Source organism: Harpia harpyja, chromosome 2 (genome assembly GCF_026419915.1).
Source record: "Harpia harpyja isolate bHarHar1 chromosome 2, bHarHar1 primary haplotype, whole genome shotgun sequence".
In the NCBI taxonomy this organism is placed as follows: domain Eukaryota; kingdom Metazoa; phylum Chordata; class Aves; order Accipitriformes; family Accipitridae; genus Harpia; species Harpia harpyja.
In genome coordinates this window covers 84,057,516-84,084,965 of record NC_068941.1, presented here as the reverse complement: position 1 = coordinate 84,084,965, position 27,450 = coordinate 84,057,516, and the positions used below count along the sequence as shown (strand labels likewise).

Here is a 27,450-nt window from a genome sequence, read left to right as displayed (position 1 = left end):
ATTTCAGCGTGGGTTTTGAGGGTTTTGTTATTATTGTGAGTGTTTTTAAAAATTCCTATGCCATTTCATATAAATCCAAAGCATTAAGCAATTCCACTCAAAAGAAAAGATTAAAAGCAATTTCAGCAAGACTAGGAAACCTACATGGAAAATAACATCCTCACCCGTTTATTGTTGATTTTACCACTTGGTAACGCTGTTGTTTTGAACTCAGTGTGAATACAATTTAAGTTTTGCAGAAAATCACACACCTGTATTTTTCACATGTATCAAACACATTTAAAGTTTAAAATTTGTGTGCCTTGACTTGCTCCTCTTAATGTCTCTTTAGGGATGTCCATTGTCACTGATCCAATAGAGTCCAACTCAGTCTCTCAAGTCAGGTGACATACAAATTCAAAAGGTGTAGATTTCTCAAAGACGATCTTCTCTGTAGTGCATTGTGCTAGTGCATTCAACCAGTGTGTCAGTATTCAACCATATAAGCTTGGGGTTTAACTACACAATACAGAAATATAATTTTACATGTAGCTTTGCATGCCTTATGGCTGCTTGCCCTACTATAGGACAGTGCAATAAATACAAATATATGCACACTAGAAAAGATTTAACTGCCATGATCTACATCTCGTTTACGAGTACAAATTTACCTAGTCAACAATATGACAAATTTAGCAGAAAAAGTGGCAATGGCAGTAATATTCTACTACAAAAACAAGGCTAGAAGCAAAGTGTTCTCAAGCTACAGAAAACTTGCTACCTCCTAATATATGATGTAGGGCCCAGTTCTGCCAAGTGCAGAGTCATGATCAGTAGATTGCATCAGAACATGCTTTTCCCCCATTTAACAATGAATACTTCTACAATTTATTTGGTTTTGATAACTGTTTATAAATAGCACACTATAATGACTATTAAACTATACAGCAACATGACATTTATAGCCTAATCCTGAATACAAAGTTCAAAGAACATGACTACAAAGGCCAGAGAGCAAATGTCATCGACTAAAAGCATTTCCACTTCAGAATTTATTGAATGTTCTCTTACACAAACACTTCTCGGTTGTGAAACCAGAGGAACAGGATTTCCTATTCCCTCTCTGCTCCAGTAGTAATTTAGCCACACATCACCCTTATAAATTAGTGATGGATTTTAACAGGTAGCCCCTCGGGGCTATATATTTTATATACTTTATATATATGCACATTTACTTTGAATTCTATGTAAAAGTTGAAAAAATGTTTGAAAGAAAAACTCAGAATATATCACAGCTTTTTCAGCGAAAAAAATACAAATTAGTTTTATAACCACTATTCAATTTATCAAACTTTTTTTTTTTCTGAAGTATTTACCTTTAATTATGTACACACATTACAGGAAATAAAACTTTTTCCACAAACATTCTCTAAGGTGACAGTTATCAAGAGAATGATAGAATAATAGCAGGAAGAATATTAAACAAATGGGGGCGATCAATTTCTGCTTTTAAAAAGTAAAAAGTCACCATATAATTAAGTACAAAAACCTGCATTGAATGACAACTGCTGGTGTAGTAACTTGATCAGATATGGAGACCAAGAGTATAGTAAAGCCCTATGGTAATAATATTTCTGTAGCATTTCCACTTGGTATGTATATACTAAATGTTGGCAAAGTTTCTGTAGCATTAGCTTATACAAACATAGGAGTCCTCAGTCTGCTGCATAAAACGGAACAAGTGTGTTTTAATTCTCCTGAAATCCAGAGTGTCACTTACAAACTGCATAATGAAACTTTTCTTCAGAAAAATATCTGTTTGGCATCTCCGGGGCTCTGTTCCATCGGACAATAGGGGCACTTTAATCTGGGGACAAAGACAACATGTTAGAATTGCAGCAATGTGTGACAACTGAGCATTAAAGTGATCGAGTTTGCAGTGATAGTCCTTCCTCTTTTTTCCCCTGTAGCATGAAACAAATGTACTCTTAAGCCATAATGCTTTACATGGCTCCATTAAAAGTCACCTTTAGTTGAGAGAGACCTTATCACGCTTTTTGTTCTAATTATATTCTTTCTCACCTTTCACCCACACACCCCTGAATTATTAAATACCAAGAAGTTACTCTTAATGATTAATCTATCATTTCTCCTTCTGGATTAGTTTGTTGCATTTTAGTCATTTAAAATAGGCTGGTAGCTTTCACTTTGACTTCCTCAGTATCCAGTGCATTTTACTGCCTGGTTCCCAAAATGCTGTGATTTTACAACCTGCTTAGATCAGCCAGCTCCTGCAGGCTATGACTAAGGAGGTCAGCCTGGCCTCCCTGCTGAAGTCTCCACTGATAAAATTCCACCTGCTTACAATATTTCCTCCTTCTAGTGGAAAAATTGATCTATTTTTCCCCATGTCTAAGTTTGGGCCTTTCACCCGTCCCAAGTTAATATTGTCAGAGTTGTGCTGTCACTCAAGCTGATCAATGAAAGCATCAGGAACGAGCGATCAGAGACAGGAATAACGTAGCAGCAGGTTTAGTGGCTTGAAACGGCTAAAGTCACCCATGAAGGGCTATCTTCAGGCTTTTCTAACAGGACAAAGAACACAAACATCACTCGACATTTTCATTCATGTCATCACTTACTTCCACACTGGATTTTGCAAAACAACTTACAGCTCCAAATTAAGCTGACAGCCTCCACGGAAGCTGCATATATTCAAATTATCACTGGTTCTTCCTCACGGAAACCTGTATAGCTCGCTCTCTCCCATTTCCTCCTTCCCAAAAGCCTGTAGGCACCCTACTGATTATCTAAGGAGTATTTCCACAGTGATAATTCAATCACCTGCTCAATTACTAAGCCATATTTCCCCAGAGGTTTAATTTTATTTTTTAAGGGATGTTTCATGCATTACTAACCTTGCTCCCAATGAAAAACTGTGTGCGTAAAAGCCTCCCTTTTGAATTTAAGACAACACAATGGTACTTACAACTTGGAAAATTACTCTGCTCATTGCACTCCTTCATGTAATCTCACTTTCTACAATGTCAGAGGGTTTATTATGCTTTCTCCAGCGCATCTACCCGGCTTATCTGGCTTTTAAGTCATTCTCCAAGATTAACAAGCTTCCACCAGTTATGTAATTATGGACTCAGTTTTCCCAAAACACAGTATTCTGGTCTTAACATTTGTCCTTGTCTATGTGTTGCTTGAAATAAAAGAATGGTACTTACTTGCTGCCATTAAACATTTTATTCAAAGCATCTCTTGATATAATATGACCACAGACTAATTTCATAGGTGGATTATTATCTGTTGTTTGCTGACGAAGAATGGGGCAGGCAAATATTGAATGATACCAGCACTTTTTACCGAGGTCCACTTCAATCTGTGAAAAAAAAAATTAACATAACAATTTATCCTGGGAAACTACATTTCCAGACAATTATCCCTTTAAGTCATGGCCCTTACTTATTGGGTTTCGTAATTCAGCTGTGAAGGCAGCAAAATCCATCCTGTGGATGCCTGACAATTTCCCAGCCAAAAATACTTAATTGTGATCTTAAAATGGTGATTTATATTGCCTCTCCCCATTCCCAACAAAGCAGAGTATTCTGCCAAGGAATAAGTGCATGTTTTAGTGCACATCTATGCCCTGGCAGGAAAACTGAGCTGATGACCCAACAAGACTTTCTGTATTTCCTAGCCAGTGATTTCCAAAGTGGTTTAGACGTAGAGCTCATTTAAAGCCAGGGGGGGCAGGGAGAAAATAAGAGATAAAAACCCTTGGATTGATTATGTTAATGTTCTACAGCTTCTTGAAAGACTCTCCCAACACCTACATGTCATGTCAATAATGAAGTGTACAAGAATTATTTATTTTCAGTATCAACACAAAAGACACTGGTACAGCACAATTCTTGCCATCAGGACGAAACTATTTCAGAAATGGACATCTCACAGAGAAGAACGGGTCTGTGACTTCAGGAACTGATTGAAAACTAAAAAAAAAAGTCACAGCTTCTGTACCTGAAGCTCCTGGCTCTGACAAGTCCTCAGTTCTGACAGGTTTAACCTTCAACAAAATCTGAGAATGTAACCTTTTCATGCTACTTAATCTCTGTCTTTGCATGATGAAAATAAGGCTTCCCATCCCCATACTGCCTTAGCAGTACACACTAAAGACCCTTACGTTTAGAAAATGCAAGGAGGCATATATATTTATTATTAACTGATCTGCACCTGACAGCAATCTTTTCCCAAATGCTCCCTAGCCAATCATTCCTGTCTGGATGGCAGGGCATGAATCTGTCACACTTGGAGGTTACACTCTCAGCGTTACAGAAAACATACCTGGGAGAAACTCAACACATGTACTTACACTATAAATGAATCTCTTCCAGCTACAAAGAGGCTAACTCAGTTCATGGCCAATTTGCACTAAATAGGTTTTCTTTCCAAATCAGGAGCAGGCCACTTGAGCGCTGCACACACCTGGCAAGAGCTATAAAGGGAAACTGCGGTTTCATAACAACCGAACTTCATTTCAACTGATATAAATGAGTTCTGCTAGAAGCATAATGCACTGGATCCCAATTCAGCTCCCGTGTCCCCAGATGTAGCACTAATTCTTTCATCTCCTATCTGCCTGATAAGGAGTCAGCGCAAAGCAACCTGTAGACAGAGCTCAAGCCTAGCTAAATGAAGTTATTGTTTCTCAGTGGGATGCATTTCCTTTCCAGTTACACAGAAACATCTCATACATTCAGTGTAAGGCTAAGTGGAAGGTGAGAGCATCTGTTTTGTTAAGGTCATTTGATCAAAGACCTTTTCAATGTGAAAGGGAATAACAAGTGAAGGGGGGAGCAACAAACAAAACTGAGAGATGCAAACCTGACAGACAAACATAATGGAGACAATAATAGGAAACAACCTTGTCAGTCACACTAATTGACAGGTCATCAAGAAACTGCAACCAAACCTGGGACTTTGCAACAGGTAAGAATGCAAACCTGAGGGTCTCAGAGGAGGGGGGGTCAGCAGAACTATATGAACTGCAGGAGGAACGTGCAGGGGAAGGGAATTGGGGAGGAATGGCCAGAAAGCGGTATAAAAGGGCCAGAAGGGCCACGCCAGTATTTGAGGGTCCCTGAACATGCATTTGCTTGTGAATCTAGAGTGCTGTATGTGTGCTTTCACCACTGAATTTCAATCTTTACCAGCCAAAGAGGAGGAAGAGATCTTGGCTGTCTCTACTTCTGTTTTATCCAAGTCCTGTACGTGGGTGCTGCTGAAGGCAGCGCCTTGTCTGTGGCAGCCTGTGTAGCCGGTTGTATCAGTGTCCTTTGTGTGTGTGTGTGTGGGTGGGTGTCTGCGATTCATACTCAGCTTCACTACTGGTTGAACTTCCAAACAGGAAAGCAGCAGCCATGTCCATCGGCCTGGGATGGAGACTCCGAGGTCTCTGTACAGTAAGAAGACCCAAGGCTGGAGCTGCTGGAAGTAGGGGATGTGTATAACATCCCTTAATGTTCAGCACAGAAGAAACCTGAAAACAGCATTCAACATTAGAAATCTGCCCCAGGATAGCTTAGCATGAACTCACCGGTAGTTCATCCTTCTGGTTCCACACACCTGTGCACTGCCTTTGTTCAATAACTGCCTTGATATTAATTAGAGCTGGTAATGCTACACAACCTGCTGAAAAACTGCAGAAAAAGGAAATGTTACCATACGGTGCCTGTTAGGAAACCAGCATTTTTTTGTCTTTCCACTTTAAAGGTTAACTGGGACACAAGAGCATTGTACTACTTCATTCAGTTATTGTCTGTACTTCTAAGCTCCCTTCAAGTATAACAAGCAAGAGTTTTGGGGCAGGTTATCAGTTACCCTCCATCTTAGGCTAGCACCCTCATGTACTATATTCTGGACTGAAAACAACAGTTAATCCCTGCTCTGAGCCTTACAATGAATTTATTTTCTATACCACCTACTTTGATTTTGAGCTGTACAGGAGGAAGCCATCATGTTAGTTTATATAGGTAGGTGCTCTCTGAACTATGGAAGAACACATGCAGCCCAAGAGTTTCCACGTAACACACACATACACGCAACCCATAATCCTTTAATTATATGTAATTACCACTTAAAGAAACATGTCTTTCCACCTTCAATCAAGAAAACAAATGTTGAAAAAACATAGGAAGGCAAGTGAAGGAAGGAAGCCACAGCCTATAACAAGAACGGCAGTGTACAACTGAACAAAGTCAGTGTCCCAGAAGTTCAGCCTGCTCTGGGAGTTAACCCATTACCAGAACTTACTGCATTATTTTGAAATATTTCACTATGTTACAAAAGAAAGTATGACACTGAGTTTCCACAGATTAACAGATGTTTCAATGGATTTAAGTCTAATGACAGTACTATAGGCCTGGAAATCAGCAAAAACAGAAACAGGATTTGACCTTGGTATCAGCCTGCTCTGTTTCTTTGGCAGGTTATTTTACTATTTGTGCAATTTTTACTGTCTACAGAAGTCACAACCTTCCTCTCCACTCTGCTGTTCCAGATACTTGTTTTTATGTTTCTGCAGGAACATTCTGGCTAGTTTACTTGGGAGGAGTGTGCCTGAAACCTATGGATGTCTTGCCTAAGCAAAAAAAAAAAAAAAAAAAAAAAAAATCATATCACTCACCTCCAACTGGCCATTTTAATCCTTACACTTTGCTTTTTGGTTATTTCAGCCCTAAGTGTAACTTGTGTTAATGCTGGGGAAAGTTTAGACAAATAGTATTTGTAGAAATAAAAGCATTACTGCTTTAATGGTTCTGTATGAAAACATCTCTGCAAAAGCCCTTTAAGAGTATAACAACTAAAGTAAATAGTAAATTCAAATGGTGTCCTGTAGTCCTTCAAGACCCTGAACCATGACCTCCTTATTACAAGAGTTTTGCCACTGACTCCACACAGTAACTCAGACCATGAGGCCTGTACAGGATTAGACAAATACTGGAGGCACCAATCAGCCTTAAAAAAAGTGACCACTACTCATGTTCCAGAAAGCAATGTGTTTTATAGCAGGGATTTAACTTCAAGCTGGTTTAATTTCTAAAGGATTTGCAGCACTCAAAGGTCACACCAGTTTAGAACAGTCTTGTTTATGACAAGACTATTGATACCACCTATACAGTAAATACATTTCAGTGCAATCAATTTCACACCAAGCATAAAGCAAGCATCCAACCAATCCACACATCAATAACAGGGATTTTCCACTTCACCAAAAATCTCTTAGCCATTTGCACTGAAAACTGCATTACAGCATCAGTGCATGAGCAATTAAAATGTAAAGGATTGCTGCTAATTTGACTGAAACAGGAAAAAGATTAAAACCAAAAACCAGAGACGGAAGTTTCAGATATCTGTAAAACCCTCAAAATGAAACTCGTAATGTTTACTGTAGAAAGACAATTAATCTGAAAGTGCTCCCTTTGTTGCCTCTCTTGTATTTTGTGACAGAGGTGCAAACAGGAGAAGCAAAAGGCTTGACAATTTTAAGAGCTCTAAACTAAGCACAGAAGTCTAATAATAGTAACATGCAAACAGTAAAAGAAAAAAGCCATAACAAACAAAACAAAAAAAAAGAGGTAGTGAAGCTTCTGCTAAGTACCAAATCTAGCCCAGCAAGATACATATAATTTATTTTCTATTTAATGTCTGAAATGAAAACAAGAACATCAGGCATGTATATCAGGGGAATTGACATCCAAAGGCTAAATAGCAGCTAATCTGTTTTATCTTCAGAGAAGCTAGAAGAAGATTAGGTTGGTTTTTCTTCACATTTCCAACAGCCTCCTACAGATTTGCATTTTGTCAGATTAGCTACTGAGCTTGAAAGTGCCTCTTTCTTCTTTGCAAATGAGGTCCAGCAAACAATTTGGAATTTTTAGCAGTTGAAATCACAACATAACTCTTAAGCATTCTTCTAAGGAGAAGACAGGTAAAGTAACATGTGGATTAAAAATCAAGATGATCAAATGCTGACAGAATCATGGCCACAGTTTGGGGGGGGGGGGGGGGGGGGCGTTTGCAGTTAAACAGCAGGGACAGTTTTCACACATTTGCTGTGGGAATAGCTGGCTGATTGCCATCCTCATCTTTCTCACTGATGTCTAAACTATGGAAGCCAAATTCCATCCATGAATGCTTCCTCTTGAGCTGCAAAGGTGCAGGGTAAAGCACAGCACATGGGAACCTCTGATTTCTAATCTTTGCAAATCTTGTTAGAGCTAGTTGTAACTACACTCTTTATCTAATACAAGCTAGATGAGACTACTTCTCAAAAGCAGTTTCTTTTGTCCTGAACAAGAAATAGAAACCAAACCACCGTGTACCTTGTCTTAAAAGCAAGGGAAAAACAGCATACCTAACACTGAGAGGTGATTCAACTGAGAGACCCAGAAGAGCACAGGCATCTCTTGTAAAGATGTCACAGATGTCCGCCCACTGGTTTGCATCTAATAGATGAACGTACGGAGAGTTCTCTATACCTTGCCGCAGATATACCAGGCTGCCCATCAAAACCTGAATATCTGTGAGGGACCAGGAACAGTTAGTTATTTAATATTACAAATAAAAGCTAGTGTCTACAGTTTTAGCTTTTACATGCAAAACAGGCAGATACACGAAATCAATACTACAAATCCTCACCTCTACAAAATACAACTATAGCCATCACAGAACAGACGTCTACAGCTATGAGAGCCCCAGTCCACTACTGATAGACTGGAGGGGTCATCTGCCCCTCTACAAGCATGGCATGCTGCCTATTAATTTGCTTCGAACAGGTTTACCTTTTTGTAAGCTTTCTGACACACACAGTACCCTACAAATTAGGCTTTACTGGATTCAGTTTGAGATGGTTCACTTAACTCACATATTCCCCATTTTTCAAAAGTTTCATTTCTCTTTGTATTACCCCACGCAGCAGAAAATAGCAGATGACTATTCCAAGAACATTTCTGTGCATTTTTAACACTTTACCCTGGCAGCAGGCCTATTCTAGATGTAATCTGCATATTATTTAGAGAGTCAAAAACCTTAAATTTAAGCAAATGTGCAGACATATTAAAATATAATTTTGTGCCCTCTTCGAAAAAAAAAAAAAAAAGAATTTAATTCAAATTGTAAGGACTTATACACGTTAAATACAAAAATAAGAAGCCTCTAACAAAATGAAAATAATGGAGTAAAACACGTTTGGAACATGATTTATATTTTACTATGAGGTGCCACATCCAAGGGCTTTAAATCCCCTTAATATGACTGAAGACTTACCTTTCTGATGATTTAGGGCAAATGGCTGGAAGTTTTTCGCATACTGAAGTGCTTCTCTTTGATTTGCTGTTCCACCCATCAATAAACTAATGAAATACAATCTGTGTAGTTTAAATTCCAATGAACTATTCTGTGCCATGAGCATTTCTCTGTTGGATACCGCCCACCTAGAAGTAATGAGGAGGTACAATGGGACGTGACACAAGAGTAATTGTCAGCCTACACCATATGAAATTATTACAATTATCAAACACCTTTTTCAAGAAGAGTATGACTGTTCCCTGAACTTCTATGAGCCTATACAGAGCACAGAAAACAGCAAGACCCTTTACAAGTAACGGAGCTACACAGGGCACACAACACATGAACGATGGTACTTCTGGTGCTGCTGTACAGGTTAACCTCTGCAAAATTCAACACACAGTGGCTGGAAGGCAGGACTGAATTAGGCACAATATAAGGTAGAAATAGCTAGAATATACTGTATTTGGATTAATACCCCTCTGAATCTTAACAATTACAGATAGTCCAGCTGCATGTTGAAGAAGTTTGACCAAGCCTTTCAAGAACATATTTTCCAACTTCCTCACTCACCAAACATTTCCTTTAAGCCGCTATGTTTATATATGTGCATATGTTGCCCTGGAGAGGGGAAGTGCGTCTATGGGGGCCTTGAAGATAGACATTATCAAGACCTTACAATGGAGGGTAGGGGGAAGGGAAGGGCAATCAGTTTAAATATTATACTTTATCCTGCTTAAACTTTGCTTTCTGTGTTATTTTCAACTTAGACAATAAAAATATTTCTCACTTTCCGGGTCTCATTCACCATGACAACACTAATGTTTGGATCCCAAATAACATGGAAGAATTCTTAAACACACACCAAGTAAAATGAACTGGAACTTTCAAAGCATTTCATAAAAAGTTATTTCATTATTTAGATGTTATTCATCCCTTTCTTGGTTTTTTTTGTGTTTAGTGGGTTTTTATTTTTCCTTAATTCAATTTAGTCAGGCCTAAATCAATCCAATCTTTCTCTTAACTTCAAGTTTCAATGTTCTTTGGTACATCTGTTTCTCATTAGTGTTAATTAGTTATACTGCTTTCACTGTGGGGGCCCCATTAAGCAAAGAGCTTTTCACTTTTCAGCAAGGAAGTGGGGTAGTCTGTGTTCCTTAAAAAGAAGGGGTATGTGAGACTTCTGTTCTTTTCAACCAATACTAAAATAAGAAAATTAAGCATTCTTACAGTACTGGTAAAGCTTTCAATGCAAGTTAGCCTGCTGCATTAAGATGTAGCATTAATGAGCAAGTATCTACTTTCAATTTGTTGTGGTCAAAGTGTCAGGAGTCTGACTTTACTGGTAAGGCTTTGTAATGACAGCAGTAACCTTTCAGTAGGAAACAGTGAAAAAATGCAGCCTTTGAACTGAGAACAAGCTCTACTGTCCCCAATTTCAAGCAGTTTCAGCTGAGCAGCCTCAGAAGACTGTCAACACTGTAACCTGCACCAGGAGGGAAGGGCACACTCGCTAACCATTGGTTGTGGAGGGTTTTTCGTTTGCTTGTTTTGTTTGCTCTTGGTTTGGGTTTTTTTGTTTTGTGTTTTTTTTTTGTTTTTTGTTTTGTTTTATGATCGGTGTCAACAGTTTAAACCGAGTATAGTGGCAATAAAGCTCACTCCTAATTAACAAAACAAAAGCCTGAAGTTAACCATAGACCAATAAGCAGCTGAAAGACAAAAAACTATTATCAATAAACAGTAAGACTAGTCCACAGTCCCATTAATGAGATATTAATTTGTATTGCATCAAGAGAGCCTCCATCCTCTCCCTAGCCAATATTCACAACCACATGACAGTACTTCATCTTGCTGAGATCGAGTCTATTTTTCCAAACTAGCTTTTAGGCAGGCTTTCCATTTTTAGCTCTTTGAGTGGCAGCACAGATTTGTATCAGAAGAAAGCAGCCACAGAAGCAAGGCCTGAGGTGTTTGGTCTAGGACATGCTGTTCCTGTTTCCAACGAAAAGACAAAAAACCAACAAGTGAGGTTTAAAACATTCAACCCACATACTCTCTCTACCACCATCCAAAATTGTTAGTAATCACAACACCTGTCTCTACCTCCTCTCAAAACAATACTTTGAGTGTTTTCACTTCTGAGACTCAAATCTATCTTAATTTTTTAAAGTTTACAGTATACTATTCAAACAACAGGTACACAGAGCCTCTTCTAGCTTCCACATGGGATTTAGTTAAAATGAATTTTGCAAAACGTAGCAAAGATTAATTTAAGTTCAAACCATACCCCAAAGGTCCCAGCAAATACCAGGACCTGTGCACCTTGCTGCCTGGCAGACAAAGGAGAAGACAGTACCTCTTCCCCAGGAGATTACAGTCAAAAGCTTTGAACCTGCAAGTCATTCCCACCAGACCTTCACATGGAGACCCACCTGGGCTCAGAAGGGCCAGGATCCACCCAGAAAGAACCTATGGATTTCCTCCCCCATCACCAAATTACAGTAAGAAAAGTCACTGGAAATTAACGGGAACCCACGGAGGTACAGAGATTACACAGCTTAGGGTGCAGGATCAGACTGGGCATCTACAAAGTCAAGTTGCACACCCCACAACAAAAGAAAAACCTTATGGCCAGTCATACTGTATTTAATTCTGAAGTGTAGTATTTTTAAGTGTTGGAATTTGTATTAGTAAGAAAATCTGAAAAAACTATAGCTAGGGGGTTTGGGTGTTTTTTGGTTTTTAAGTTAGATATGAATACTAACTTCTCTTTATCACCACAGCAGGGCTTTGAAAGTCTTTTTGAAAAGTCATTAGTCTTGACAACTCCCTTTTGATGGCAGTGACCAGAAGACACCCATGTTTGCTTCATTTCTAACACTGAGTTAAGCTGAGCACCAACTGCAGAGCACTGACAGAGCCAGAGAGACTGGTTATTGTTTTCATCCCAACCTTACACAATTTTGCATGGGTAAACCCTGCTATACTCCCCTTCCTGGTTCATGACACTGTAATTAATTATCCTTGCATAACACCTGCTTTCTGCTTCAACACCACTGTCAGTAGCCTAACCTTAGAATGGGCGAGTTTGGGACTGCTTTTATGTACCCATGAAGCTGTATTTACTGATGCCAATTTTAGCCATTTATTAGCTTTTTGCCCAAAGAGTGCAATGCCACCCCTCCAAGCACCTCTCACATAGAGGCCATCCCTCCAGGAGCAGTTTCTATCCCTCCTACTGAACACCCATGTCTGCTGGGAAATAATATGGGAAATACCTTCACTAGCATCAGCAGTTCTGCAGAATAACTGGGTATTTAAGACATCGGTTACCTCCTAAACTGTATAGTTTTGTGACATTTTGATCATCCTCACCAACACCCATGTTTTTTACATAAGCATCACATAAATAAGGACACTCTGTGCCCAGCAGCAGGCAAAGAGAAGCAGATAGCTTTTGCACTGAAGAGTTTAAAGAGAATAAACATTATAAACAGTTATGAGACAGAGCGGGGGAGGGAGACCAGCATACAAACTGTGATGACAATACACACTATTATTCTCTGTCCATTCAGCTGTCTTCAGAATAAGAGTTCCTTTGAAGAAGGACCACGCCTTCTCCTTTGTTTGAAAAATATTTAACACTCTGCAGGAACTACAAGATACGACTAAGTAGCAAGGAGTAAGGCATAAGGCCTAGCAAACTGGAGCTAAATTGCATTTAGTGACTTCAAGTGAATGGACGTAACAGCAAGTTACTGTTCCTCAGAGAGTATCCTTTACAAAAGCTATGCTACTATTTGAACTACAAGAAGTATGTGGTGTGGCTGACAGTAAATCCTGTTTCAGTTGTAACACCAGACCTGTCAGTGTTGCTTCCCTTCTATTAGCCAATTCAATAGCAATAAGCCACCTGAGCTTTCCACCTGTGTAACTATAGTCAAAGACCAACTATTTAGGTCAAGCTTTGCATGACCCAGAGGCATAATCCAGGATTTAGTTTATGAACACCACAGTTTGAATATCACAGTATCCCTGCACTGAGTTTAGATGCCACTAAGCTCCGAATTGACATACTTGTGTTGGTTTGTGTTAAAGGGAAAAGAAAATGTTTGTTAATATGAAAATGTACTTAACTGAATAATGCAAAAAACGTATCTTAAGTATATGAATTATGGTCTGGAATGAAACACTGAAATTTTGAATTTGCTTTGGTTTCATTGTTTCTATTTTTAAAAGGTCACTTCAAAGGTGGTTTGGGTTTTTTTGTTTTTGGGTTTTGTGTTTGTTTGGGTGTTGGGGTTTTTTCCTTACTTTCAAGACCAACCTAAGCTTACCAAAGCGCTCGCAACTTAAAAAAAAAAAAAAAAAAAAAAAAAGGCTGAGGGTTTGTTTGAAGTTTTCTTATTTTTAAAATAAAAGCTATTCTGAAATGGTACAGCACAGCTATACACCCACTACTGTAAATCATAAAACAGTAGCCCATGAGACATTTCATCATCTTTCCCTCCTCACTGTCACTTTTAGCACCAGCTTACATGTCTAATGGTTGCAAAGTCTACTAAGGTCAAGAAAACATGCTGGTCTAAGGTTGATTCATAAACCTCAGATACCTCCAAGACTTGGTTTTCGTCTGAGCGTTCAGCGCCAACTTGCATTAACTGAATCATTTTGTTCAGAAAAAAACCTAGCAGATCTCACTGTCAGTCCAGGCTCCCAGCGGCAGCTCACCTCTCACCCAGCATTAATCGGCACCAACCTAGCAGCAGCAGTCTGCTAAGTACACACCTATCCTTTCACTCCCTCCTCCCACCCTGTGGTCCCTTATCTGGAAATGGAGGAAAAGTGAGAACTTAGATCCAGAGTCGAGTTCTGCTCACCCCAAAGGCTTGGTGAAGCCAAAAAGACTTGGTGGTACCCAACACCTTTAGTAAGTCCTAGTATCCTTCATAATTGGACCTTTTAAAATAAGGTTCACTAATGATTCACTATAAGGCTAAGTACCATTATGGCAGACAACTGTTTCCCCAAGTTATGTTTCTTCCTGAAATCTTAAATCAGCATCACAAATGATTCAAGTTAATCCTTAATCTAAGGAAGACACCCTTAGTTAAGCACTGCCCATGGGGAGGGACACAGAGGGGACGAAAGAAGGAAGGGGTTCACTCAGTAACTAGACCTTTCAAAGGACAAACAGGGACACATCAAAATATCCTAAAGACAGTATTTAAAGTGAAAAACTAAGGATTTGTTAAAAGCATTCAAAAAAGGGAGAAAAAAAAAAACTGAGTAGACTCACTCTAGCGCAGGTCTCAAAACTCTAACTTTTAATGCTTCCAATATTCGATTTAACTCCACAAATGGTTCTTTTTGACTTTGATCTATTGATAGACCAGATTCCTGAAAAAACAAAGGCAGTCTTTAGTTAAAGCATAAAAAACAATGGGATTAAACTGCTGTTCTTCTGACAGCTTAAATATTCACCTGGAACATTCAAATAAGGATGCTAATGCAAAACATAATTTTCCATGGTCGATAACATTCAACATCCACACTTATTACCTGACAAAGTTCCTCGGCTACATCCAACATCCCCTGCCGGAAGAAGTGCTCCACCATCACCTCGTTGAGGATTCGCTGGCTGTCAGCCTGCCAGCACCCATCTATCCCCACGCTGCTGATGTCGGAGTCAAAATTCTGAAATGTACAAATTAACAGTTAATATGCTGGAACAAATCTCCCCACGTGATTTTTTCTTTAATTATGCAGGACACCTATGTCTCCACCCTGATGCTTTCTGCCTGTTACTCAGTTGGCCCTCAATTACCTTCTGTTCAAAGTGAAATGTATCTGTCAGCTGCTTCATTATCTCCTGTGTACAGAAGAAAAAATCCTTTTGCTTGCTTGTTTCAAGTCTGAATATTATTCACTATAAGGAATTACACTGACAAATTACAAGTCTAGCTAGCAAATTAGAAATCTAGTTAACCAATTAAGGGGTTTGCAGACCATGATGCATTTTTGAAGGAAATATCTGCAGAAAAGGCTTTTCCCATATGTGAAAACAGAAAATGCATAGAGAACAGAAAACAAAATCGCCTACACTAGAATTAAAATACCGTTATCAATGCATCACTGTCACTACAGCGCACCAAATTAGAAGTAAAAGCTTTAACTCAAGAATTTTTTACATAGCTGGGGGGTAGACAATGCTGAAGGAAAATGTCATTTCTCCCCACCCCCAAACAACAATGAAATTCAAATCTCTAAAGACCTCAACATTCCAGCAACAGGATGAGCTTTGAAGATCTGAGAGATCTTTTACAGATCTAACACTGATGATCCTACTGCTGTGTATTTTTAGGCCAGTGGCCTACGGACATATTCCAGGAATAAGTAAAAATATTGTCACGGTGACTCTTCAGTAACACTTGGCACTGCTTGGCACTGTGCCTCTTGGCAGCAGGAGAGCAACACTTATTCTAATCCAAGATATAAAACAGGATTTTAACTGCTAACATGTTTTATGATCGGGGCAGGCAGGTTAATTTGAATAAAAATCCTCACCCACTGCCTAGAACCATCCTCTTGCAAAAGAAACAGTGTCTAGAAGTCAGTGCATTGCTTGCTGCCTGACCTGATGACTATGGCTCTCTTCCAAGAAGGAACTTCAGGAGTCAGAATTATAGTGAAAATAGCCATGCTTCAGCTGTGGCTCTGTGACAACTGGCAGTCCTGCACAATATGGGAACACTGACCTAGCACAAATGCATGCTTCTGTCAAAGCAGGCGGAGCAAATAACACAAAGTTGGTACGAGCTATCTTCCAGTACTCTGCACAGCTCAGCTTCGCACTGCATCGTCCTTTTATTCACCACTTACTAATTTCCTTCATCGGCCACCTCCACATCTCCTTTGATGCTGCTCTGTCATTGCGAGAATCCCTGCATGCATGGCTTCAAAACCACCAGTCCCTTCAGGTCTCTTAGCAAACTTTCAGTAAAACATTAACCTTAGGCTAGCAAATCACCTCTTCCATCTTTCAGAGATGGTGGAACAAGACAAGCATTTAAATTATTGCCACTAAGTCAAGTCTCACGTTTAACAACATTTTCACTTGGGTGTCTTAACCTGTAAGCTCCTTGTCATGCTGCTCGTCTTTAAGCTGTATCTTGAAAAAACTTAAGCATCTTGAAGACTAAATAATACCGTTCTTATTTATGCCAACCCTTTGAAGCCTTTAAGGTTCACCACCATTGCCGATTCTGATATCACTGTCCAAACACCACTAGCAGGTAACATAAACCCATCAACAATGCATCAGAGAAATACCAGAAGCAGTAGCAAGAAGCTTGCTTTTGTTACTTAGGTTGGGGGGGGGGGGGGGGGGGATTATCAGTAATCAAAAAATAGTCGACTAAGTTGTTTTTCATGCAATTTCAAGTCCTACTGAATGTATAATCCTGTAAGAAGAAACTATATTCTTCTGGGCAGTTATCAACTATTAGAGCTGAACCTATGCCTTAAAAGTTGTCACATCCTTCTTATTGCTTGGGGGCAGAGGTGGTAGAGCCACTTACCTCGGCTCCTTCACAAAATCCACAATTTGTTCTGAAACAACAAACCTATGAGCCTTGAGAACCTTTTCAAAACCCCATCGTAAATTAGATTTTTTTTTAAATCCACAAAAGGTGGTAACAATGAGTCATATTAACCTAGATTTGCTATAGATTCAAGTCACATCACACAACCTGAGGGCCTCAATTTTTTTTCTCCCCCTCAGCCATTCTCCAATCAACCCAGTCTTGACCAAGTTCTCATTTCAATAACTTTTTTTTTTTTTAACAATTTCTGAGGTCTTTATTATATATATAATGTGGGATTCTACAGCTCTGCCTCCTCTGGGTCCCGAGGAGCTTCAAGAACTGACGGCAGATATCACAGTGAGTGACTGTCACATGTCAGAACAAATTACTGCTTGCCTTTGGCTTACATATTTCATAACTGGCATGCACGCATGACATGCTGGTGACTACACATCTCTCAGTTTTCTAAATGCAAACAGTATGCTAATTGATAGCATGTGGGATTTAATAAGATTTCAAAAGTTGAAATAAATTCCATAAGTTACAAACTCCAGAAAGGTTATTTTGTGCTTTTCAGGTTTTAAGCTTAGAAGAGTGTCAGCTAATGTTCCTGAGAAACAAGCCTTTTTTTTAAAAGCCTAACTAGTAAGCCTAGGGCTAAAATATAGAATATTACATGCTAAATATACCAGTGATACAATGTAAAGTACATTACTGATAGCTGCTGAAATGCGAGAAGGACTTCAAGACGTGCACACACACACAAGATGGGCCATTTTAACCAACATACAAACTTCCGTGTTATTAGCAACAACATGATAGGAAGAAGGATGATTATTTAGGACAGCTTTATTCCTCAGTTTCTCAGTCGAGATTACTTTGTGCATTCCCCCCTTCTTCTGAATTCTGACCCAAAATACAAATAAAATACATGTTTACCTTGTCTGTTCTGTTTGTTTGTTCACAAGATAAAGCTTGACTTGCAAAGACTCTGTATTTATCTAGCCATATTCTTCACAGCAACATAATTAAGTGATGTTCAGTAAAGGGTTTTTTTGTTTGTTTGTACACAAGTTTTCACATGAAACAAACACTAACTTCGGTAAAAGTTTGCTTTCCCAAAACAAAGATTGGATTAAAATGTTGGCCCTTTAAAAACAGCCTTAAAATTCAGGGAAAAAATGGAAGGAGCTACCAATTACTCTACTTTCCTGAATGAAGGCATTTAACCACTACTCAGACAGATTGCTGCTAGAGGGAAAACATTTACTAGCCCCACCAAACATGTTTTGAGATGAATTCAAATCATTCCAGAAGAGTGATTGATTTACAAGGGAGACTGATGAGTGAGCTACCTGATAACAACTTGCTGAACAACAGTGACATGATGAGTTCTGGAAGCAGAGCAAATGCTAGTACAATAAAGAAAAAAACTGGATGCAAACATTTCCTTTCAAAGGAGAAAATGCTCTTTGGAAGAAAGGATAACGCTTCATGGATAAGAAGCATGTAATCCATATAGAACTACTATGAAAAAAGGTCTAGCTTATTAGATAAACTTTCCAGGAACTGCTAACTAAAAAAACCAACACACAAAGTTTTGGTATTTCAGACTTTAACATGGTTCATATTTGATGCCAAATTTGAACCTCATTTTTCAAACACTTAGGAGCTTCTGTTCTCAGAGTGAACTCTGCAGGCAGACAAATCTAGGTCCCATCCAAATTCATAAGCAATCACTACACTAACTTAAAAAACGACCAGACTAAACTTTACATATAGGTATAACCCTGCCTCAACACTGGAAAAAAGCAATTTAACCTGAAATTTGCCACGAGCAGATAATACAGCAAGTTCTTTCAAAATCCAAAATATACAGCTAGGAAGACCACAGCAGTATTCTAGAGATGTTAATCTGTCTATAAAATAAATGAGGATTTACATGTGACAGAAACAAAAGTCAAATCTCATGAATCAAGGCAAGGGCTGTGCTTCTTTAAATTCTAACGAGCACTTTATTTAGGAAGCAGTAGCATTTTGCCCAGAATGTGTTGAGAATCAATTCACTGTATCAATTACACTTAATTACTTCTATTGGTTTAAGCTTAAGTGTATTATGGTGAAGGAATGGGGGGGAGGGCAATTTCAATAGGTTATGGGACTCGGATGCCAACAAAGACTTTGCTGGCAGGTTTCAAGCATATTTTCCAGCAGCACATGGAAATCGCATTAAGTACATATGGAAGATTTCCTTCAAATGTCACTGTCCAGGGTAGCATTAAATTCCACCTGGATTTATACATTACATGTATTCATCTCACAAACAGGCCAAGACTTCAAGGTACATTTTAAAATAGTTCCCTTAAGATACTACAGTCAAGGAAAATATAAAATTCAAACTACTTGCATTAAAAAAAAGTCAAACAGAAAGTTCATATTTAAGGAGACAATCCTAACTGATGCTCTGAACTTTATAAAAATACGTCCTTCATTAAGAGCAGGACCAGAGACTCATGCAGTTCCCACTGCTTCTAGTCTTCTGATGTAAACACCACAGGCACTAAGCAAAATTGAAAATCCAGAGGAATGAGCACACTGAATACAGCGAGTTGAGCTCATTTTTGAACACCTCACTGAAACAGCCCTTCTGACACTCAACAGGCACAGAGCAGATTATTGGTATCCTTTCTACTATTTTACAAAACCACACACTTGAAATTTAAAAAAATACTTTTATTTACAGCTATCCTTTCTCAAATAAAAACAGTAGATAAACTTAAAACAGCAGGACAGAAACAACACTGGAAAAACTATGCACCTGACAACTGGAACAGCTATTTGGAGATTAGACTCAAGTCTAAACTTTATTAAGCTTGCAAATGTTGTTTTCTTTGGATTCTAAGAAATACCATCATCAATTTGCATTGAATATTCGCACCCTCTATATAGGACCTAGGGCTGCTCTACCTCAGAGTATTTAAATGAAAAGGTATAGCCAAACCTGAAAGCTTATTTGTACAAAGTCCACTTGCTAAAGCAGAATAGGAAAGTTTCAAACTTAGGACAAGATTACATAGATTTATTTCAGGCTTCAAGCCAGTAATAAGGATGGAATTTTACTCCAGTTAATTGGTTTAGATATAGCAGCAAGGATTAGAGACAGATGCGTCCTTAAGCTTTGGATAACAGTGACGCTTGGATTAAAGCTATTAGTACAAAGTTTGAGCTCTCCATGATGGTCAGTCATAAATATAAGGAAAAAATATAACAGTTGCACAGACATTCTACCCAATAATGCAGCATTATGTACTTTGTTTCTTCATTGCACTACTGTTAAATTATGCTTTAACAGATTATCGTTACTAACAAAGTTTAAATGAGATTCCCAAAGGTTGAATGAGTATTCTGTAATGCTGCAAATGTCTTTGTCCAGATGAAGACTCATTTACTAGTGTCTTCCTTAGTAAGATGACAAGGTGCACCTCAAACCAAATGTTTAGAACCTATCAACATAAGCATGTTCTGATATGAAACTATTACATAAGAATGTCCACAAAAGTACAAGACTCGTTGCATGCAGAACTACTTTATACAAAAGAATACACAGATGGTGAAAAGCATACGTATAGCACCACTTACTGAAAGAAAAAAAAAAATAGTTTTAGTACTATTTGGAAGAATTGTTGTATCTACCTACAAAAATATATTCAGATCCCAGTTACTCTTGAACCTAGAATTCATATAATAATGTCTCATATGCAAAGCTTCAAAGATAAGCTGCCCTACCTTATTATTTATTATGGCATACACACAGACACTATGAGAAGTTGAATCTACTCTACTCGCATTAAGGACACTGCATGTTATAAAATTAAGCCCTAAGAACTGACAAACGCCCCTGAAATATGTACAAAATGTCTTTTAAAATTCTGTTTTTATACTGCCTTCTAGAACAAAATGCCACTTTGGGGTTATTTGCTACTGACAATTAACTAGAAATGCAATATATATCTATTAAAAAAACCTATACCTTATTGAGACAGATATTGAAGCAAACATTTTGCTAAACTGATATAACGCATACTATTACTAAGTCTAGTAATATCTATAGTGCATGTTCTCTCAGAAATTAAGAGATCTGAGCTGCCCCAGAAGGAATAGTCTATACACGACGAGTTCTGAAAGCAAGTACTGTACACCCCACTGTCTTGCCTCTGCCCCAAGCCTATGCTTCTGTAGTTGACAGGAAGATTTAATTAAGATTGATTGTAGTATAAATCACATGGTATAGGTACATATGCATGTCATGTATATATAGAATGTAGTATAAATTTTGTGAGGCACAATACATATCACAGAATATATGTGATAATACAATCAAACCACAATATAAGTACCTTATCAATGGCTTTTCCAACTCGGGATACACTGCTGTGAATGTCTTTATGATCAGAGGCCAGTTTTTGAACTGTGTCTTTTATTCTTTTACAACACTGTGTCATAACAAGTGAAATTGTCCCCGACAAGTCTCCATCTTGATCTAGACAAAAGAGAGGAAAATTACTAACTTTGTTACAAACAGATGTTAACATTAAATCTCTCGATATGCAACAACATATAAAGACAAGAAATTGTATTAAAAGAAAGAAATGCTATCTAGAGAGTATTTGCAAAGTAAGATCAGTTTAAATGAAGGAAGATGTACAGGAGACTGCTCACCCGTGGAATTCAGAATCCAGTCGGGTGCACAATAACCCTGAACAAGTGCAACAGTTTAAAAAATTAATGTAAAGATCTCATGTGTCTCAGTCACAGTAGATTAATAAACACATGTCAAAGAAACACCCCAATCCACAAATCTCACGGGACATAATAGGAAGCTACCGAACCTACTACAGGATCAGTTTTCTTTTAGGCAGTTCTCTGAAGATACGTCAGAAGGTCATGTTTAACTTCAACTAGGTGCAAGCAAAATTTGGATTAATGAGGGCCCGATTCATTCCTACCCTGCAAGCTACCCGCTTATAGCAGACTCTGTTTGCATTTGAGCTGTATGAAACTTTTGCTTCCTAACTTGTGGAAAGAGCTCTAAACAGTACAGCCAACCAGTCTTAAATTCTCCTCGGTGGACGAGAAACAGCCCGTAAAGGACCTGACTGTGAACATCAGATCCACTCTTTCTTGTTGTAAGATTTATCCTCTAGAAACTGTGACACTTTTAAACTGATGTCCAACTAACCAGTGCAATGCTGTATGACACATTCTGTGGACAAAATAATAAATACGAAAGGTTTACAAGCCCCTGACTGCATCACCACACTTAGTAGTTCACACTCCTCGTGCCGGTGCCTCAACTCGAACACAACTCAGTAGCTTTAGTAGAAAAAACATTACATTCTTTTGTGCTTTACTCCAGCCCTTCCTTTCAGGTTTTGATTTCAAAATACAAAGAGAAGCTCTCTTCCAGTCTTACCTCTGAAGTTCTCTCCTTGCTCAAAGTTCATTCTACATGAAGAATTTTTCTTTTGGGGACACAGACTTAACAGTCTTCAACTACACAGGAAGACTAATTTAAGTGGGAGAGCAGCCCAGAAATACTTCCCTAACATACCGGATCCAAACCCTTTATGTGAAAAAATAAAATCCCCAAAATATCTCTTTAGAAGAAAGATTTAAAAAGCAACTATGTTTTCCATAAAATTTGTTCCTTTCTCATTTTGTATTTTAACACGCCTTTGGTTTCAGCAGCACGTTAGAGTCCAGTTTCTGGTATTTCATGGAAAGCAAAATGCAGGTACATCGAACTGCTGCTGCAGGACCAGCAACCCAAGAACAACAAAAACAAACTGTAACTCTTATAGTGGAGCCTTAGCAGTATGCCTCTGATAAGAGCAAAGGAAATCCAGAAAATATTAAATGCTTTAATAGCATTTTTGCAACAGCCATAGCTTTTAAGAAAAAAAAAAAAAAAAGCTTTAACTTTTTTTCTGCCTCCAGTACCATGAAGCTAATGATCACCTCCTGGGCAAACGGCTAATAGGGCTCTGCATTTTTCCTAGTGTATAAGTGAGGAGTAATAGGATCAAAACAGTCTCTTCAGTGCACGTTCACTAACTCTACGCACCCTAAATTAAAAATGAAAATTTCACTCAACTATTACATAAAGTTCACCTCCTAAAATTATTTCAAGAATAGTCATTATTTCTTGGTTGCTATTTAATTTCTATGATAGACATTTAGAATCACATGCAGGCTCTTAAATAACTGTCTCATGACTTTTGCCAAGACAAAATGATCAGTCAGAGATTACGCAACAAGCAAAATAGAAATACTCATTCCCCAATAAACAGAGAGGTTAAAATACACGCTCTTAATAGCCTTTTTTTTTTGCAAGAAAAGCCATTAAGCTAAAACCCAAACAACTTACATGCCTAACTGTTTCTACCCCAAGCAAATAAGTGAATTACTGTCCCTTAACACTTACTGTAGCAGAAACCAACTACAGTAAAGCAATGAAAATGTCTACACAGGAAAAGCCATCGGAGCCATAAGAGAAAAGATTTCTCCCCTGCACCCACCTCTTTCAGCTTTAATTAAACTATGAGATACTTCTAATAAATCATCAGAAGAAAGCCTGCAGACAGTTATACCAGTAATTCAGTGTTCAGAGAACACTACAGACCGACAGCTTCTCTCTGTATTGTGTACACACAATCACAATTTTTTAAAAAATACATTAGCGAGCAGACACCAGGCACAGAGTAGAGTCCAAAGCCAAGTTTACTCAGCCAGACACATTCACACCATCCAAGAATTCACAATCCTGCCTTGGCTACTCCAGGAGGTGAGATATATTGGGGAAAGAGAGAAGAAAAACAAACTTTGTCTTCCTATTCACAGGCCTTAGCATAGAACTGTTCTGTGCTTAGGCTTTAATATGAAAACAGCTCAATAAATTTTAAGGGACTGTATGAGTCGGGAAAAGAAAACCAGTTTAGAGGTTGAAGCAGCTTCTAACAGTTTCATTTTCTCCGCCCACTTCCTTTTTATATCCACTGCCTATATTTAAGGCCTTTTCATACACCTCTGCCCTCAAATCTTGTCCTACAGCATTAATTTCTTCTTCAGCAGTGAGGTTTTTCTTTTCTTTTCCTTTTTTCCTTTGAAATTGTATACACAAGTATATTTCTGCAGTTCACACCCCTGAATTACAGAGCTCCACATTAAGATGTCTGGCTGCTTCCACCTCCATCAATTTTCAAAAATACTCAGGATACAGTATACAAAAGCTGCAAATACCCATTCTTATTAGAAAGTTATAAATAACACGTTAAAGAAAAAAAAACCACCAAAACCAATTTTTCCACATATGAAGCCACCTTACCCTCAGACACCAAAACTGAACAGAGTGTCCAGATGTTTGAGGGTGCATGAGTAGTAACATTTTGGCTTCGTTCTAGAGTACTTACTGAAAGAAAGGTCAATTTGGGATGCACTCCGCAAGGACAGCTTCACCACTCATTTGAAAGTGCTGAAAACATGTGCAGGGCCTTCACAGGACAGTCCCAAAACCTCAGATTACGAGTCTGGATGGAAAACCCAATGAGGACCCTGAAGGAACTGCACACTGGAACCTTTTAATTTTATTACAAAGAGAGTAAAAGCTCTGAATCCGCAACAGGATTCTCACAGACAAATCTTTAGAGCCTCACAGAGTCCTATGAAGATCAATACAAGCGTAAGGGTCACACGCCACAATTTTCCAGGCAAGGTCAGCATCTCAGTTTGTGAAGACACACATTTTATTGACTGTCCTTAATGCACGAGCACAAACTGTTTCGAACAGCACAAAATATATTTATTGAAACACAGTTCAAAACAATGCCAAAAAACACAAACCTTATTTCATCCCAAATAAATGCCTCAGAACCGGAGTTCCATGTTTGCTCTCTATGGAAATTGCTGTGTACACACAGCAACTCTAATACACTCTTGTTTACGTTCCTGGAATTATATGCACTTGTGAGTGAGCTTTGCACCTGTATTTGTACAGGACTACCACAAACACATTTTTCTCTGAACCAGACAAAAGCAGATTCCAGAAAACAGTGAAATAGCACAGTCTGCTCTCAAATTTGGGCTCAGGAGCCTGCACGTTCCCATTTTTAATCCCTGAGCCATCAGTTGCTTCCTGCATGGCCTTGGGTAAATCACTTCAGCTGCCTCACCATCCCCTCCCACTCCATCAATAAACACTGCGTTTACCTCCATCTCAGGGAGGTTTCGCAAGGTTTAAATGTCTCTTGTTTACAGCGGGCTTTGGCCATCTAACCAGCCTGCGCAAGTGCTCAACATCAGCTGTAAAACACAGACAAGACTTAGGAGGCCGCGTTTACTTCCTGCTAAAGAGCGGCTTTACCCTAAACACTTCCAAACCGAGCCACAGCAAAAGAAAACAACTTAGTGACTTTGGGGGGGGGGGGGGGGGGGGTGGGGAGAAGAAAACAGGGCAGCCCTGCTGTTTATTCCCCCGGGGGTGACCAACCCCATTGTAACTCAACATAAAGGCGCAGGAGGCATGAACAGGCTGACCGGGGTCACGCCGTACCTGCTGATCAGGAACAAACACTCCGGCAGCGTACAGAAGGCCCGGGAGGGCCGATACCTGCTCTTACCTTTAACTTTACCCCATCAGAAACGCACACAAAGCTCCGACTCCGGGGGGGGAGACCTCCGGCTCAGCCCCCACCCCCCACCCCCCGGCAGAGAGACCTTCCCTGCTCCCCGGGGCCGGCCCGTAAGCGGGGCTGGAACCCCCCGGGAGCGGGAGAGGGCTGCTCAGACCCGAGGCTGGGGGGGGACGGTTCTCCCTGGAGGGGTCCCCCAGCCCGCAAAGACCCAAACTTTTGAGCTTTTTAACCCCGGAGGAAGGAGCCGGGCCCCTTCTCCTCAGGGACAGGGGTGGGGGGGGGGGAGAAGGCGGGGGGGAGAAGGCGGGGGGGGGGGGGGGTGTCTCCACGTACTCTCGGTCTGGAGGATCTCCCGGCGCAGCCCGCCCGCGTACTGGATGAGCTCTTCCAGGCTGCGCTCGCAGAGCTGCCCGTAGCCCGAGAACTTCTGCAGCACCTTCTCCAGCTCCCGCTCCACCGTCACGCACTGGTCCATAGCGGCCGGCACCGGGCCGCGCTCCTCCTCCTCCTCCTCCTCTTCCTCCTCCTCCTCCTCTTCCTCCTCCTCCTCCTCCGCCGCCGGGCCCCCCTCTCTGCCCGGGCCCCCCTCTCTGCCCGCCCCACCCTCGCCGCCCTCCGCCAGCACCGTCCCGCCGGCGCGGCCCAGCTCGGCCCGGCCCGGAGCGCCGCCCGCTCCCAACTTCCCCGTCTCCTCAGGCTGCGGCAGTTGTGCGCAGGCAGTCGCCGAGGGCAGGCGGGGACCTCAGCGGCGCTGGGTACAGGCAGCGCCGCGGACAACCCCGGCCGGGGACCTCACGGAAGCCCGCGAAGGGAGGAGCAGAGATTATTACTCAGGCAGCGCTGCGGACAGCCCTCAGGGCTGGGGGGGGTGGAGAGGGGGCCGGGTGATTTCTGCCGGTTCCCCGCCGTCCCGGGTGGCCTTGGGGGTCCCGGGCGGCGCTGGGCTTTAGGCTTTTCGGTGTGGTGTCCCATGGGGCAGGCGGTGGGGATATCAGCTTGGGGAGAGGGGATCCTGGAGGTGTTACGGCTCAGGCAGGAAGGTAGGCAGCTAAGAGCGAGGGCCTGAGGCGGGGCGCTGTTGCCATGGCGACGTGGAGGCCGATGGGAGCGCCCGGGGAGGCGGCGGGGCCGGGCCGGGCCGGGCCGGGCCGGGGCTGGCAACAACTCCCCGGGCTGCCCCGGCCCCGCAGAAGGCATCGGAGGGCCGGGACGGCTCCTCTCGCCCTCAGGGTCGGGCTCCGCCACCCCTTGGGCTCGGCGCCTGGCGGCGCGCAGCAGCTGCGGGGGGGCAGCGGCAGGCCGAAGCCTGCGCTAGGGCCGGTGGGGTGGGTGTAGTGTCGGCGCTGAGGTAAACCCCCCGGGCGGCGGGAAAGCGCGGCGGGGGGGGGCTCAGCGCAGTGGTGTGGCACCAGGGGCAGAAGGGGGTTCGCTTCCAGTCAGGCTGTGGGGAACGCATCTCGCAGCCGCCCCGGACGTTTCACGAGGACATACCAAAGACCGGGTTTAAACAGAGTCAGGGCTTCATTGAGATGCCTGGAGTGCCGGGAACAGAACATTTAGCCTGTGGATAGGTTGTTAACTTGGTCAGTAGACTTCCTCTTCAGTTTTATGTTGACTTACAGACTGAAACCATGCATCTGACTGGCAAGCGCCTTGTAAAAATGTGCTCAAAAGACATTTCTTGGCTCGAACACCACTTGCTTAACATACTCCAGCTTCAGTATGTGGAAACGGCAGCACAAGGCACATGCGACTCTGTGTTTTCTGTAGCACAGTACCACCAAAGCTCCTAATAAACCTGGACAAAGTTGACTGCAAAACCAGCATTTGGTCTG

The 27,450-nt window shown here is 40.7% G+C and overlaps 1 protein-coding gene across 1 annotated transcript; it reads right to left on the bottom strand.

Moving 5' to 3' along the window:
- Positions 1-145: 145 nt before the first annotated feature.
- RMND5A (required for meiotic nuclear division 5 homolog A) lies at positions 146-26,217 on the bottom strand. Its single transcript, XM_052780779.1, has 9 exons — positions 25,949-26,217; positions 21,323-21,465; positions 14,902-15,036; positions 14,639-14,739; positions 9,316-9,482; positions 8,405-8,570; positions 5,585-5,687; positions 3,213-3,367; positions 146-1,846 (listed from the first exon to the last, which is right to left on the bottom strand). Exons 1-9 carry the CDS (start codon positions 26,088-26,090, stop codon positions 1,783-1,785), a joined length of 1,176 nt encoding a protein of 391 aa, XP_052636739.1. The 5' UTR covers positions 26,091-26,217; the 3' UTR covers positions 146-1,782.
- Between the last annotated feature and the right edge of the window lie 1,233 nt (positions 26,218-27,450).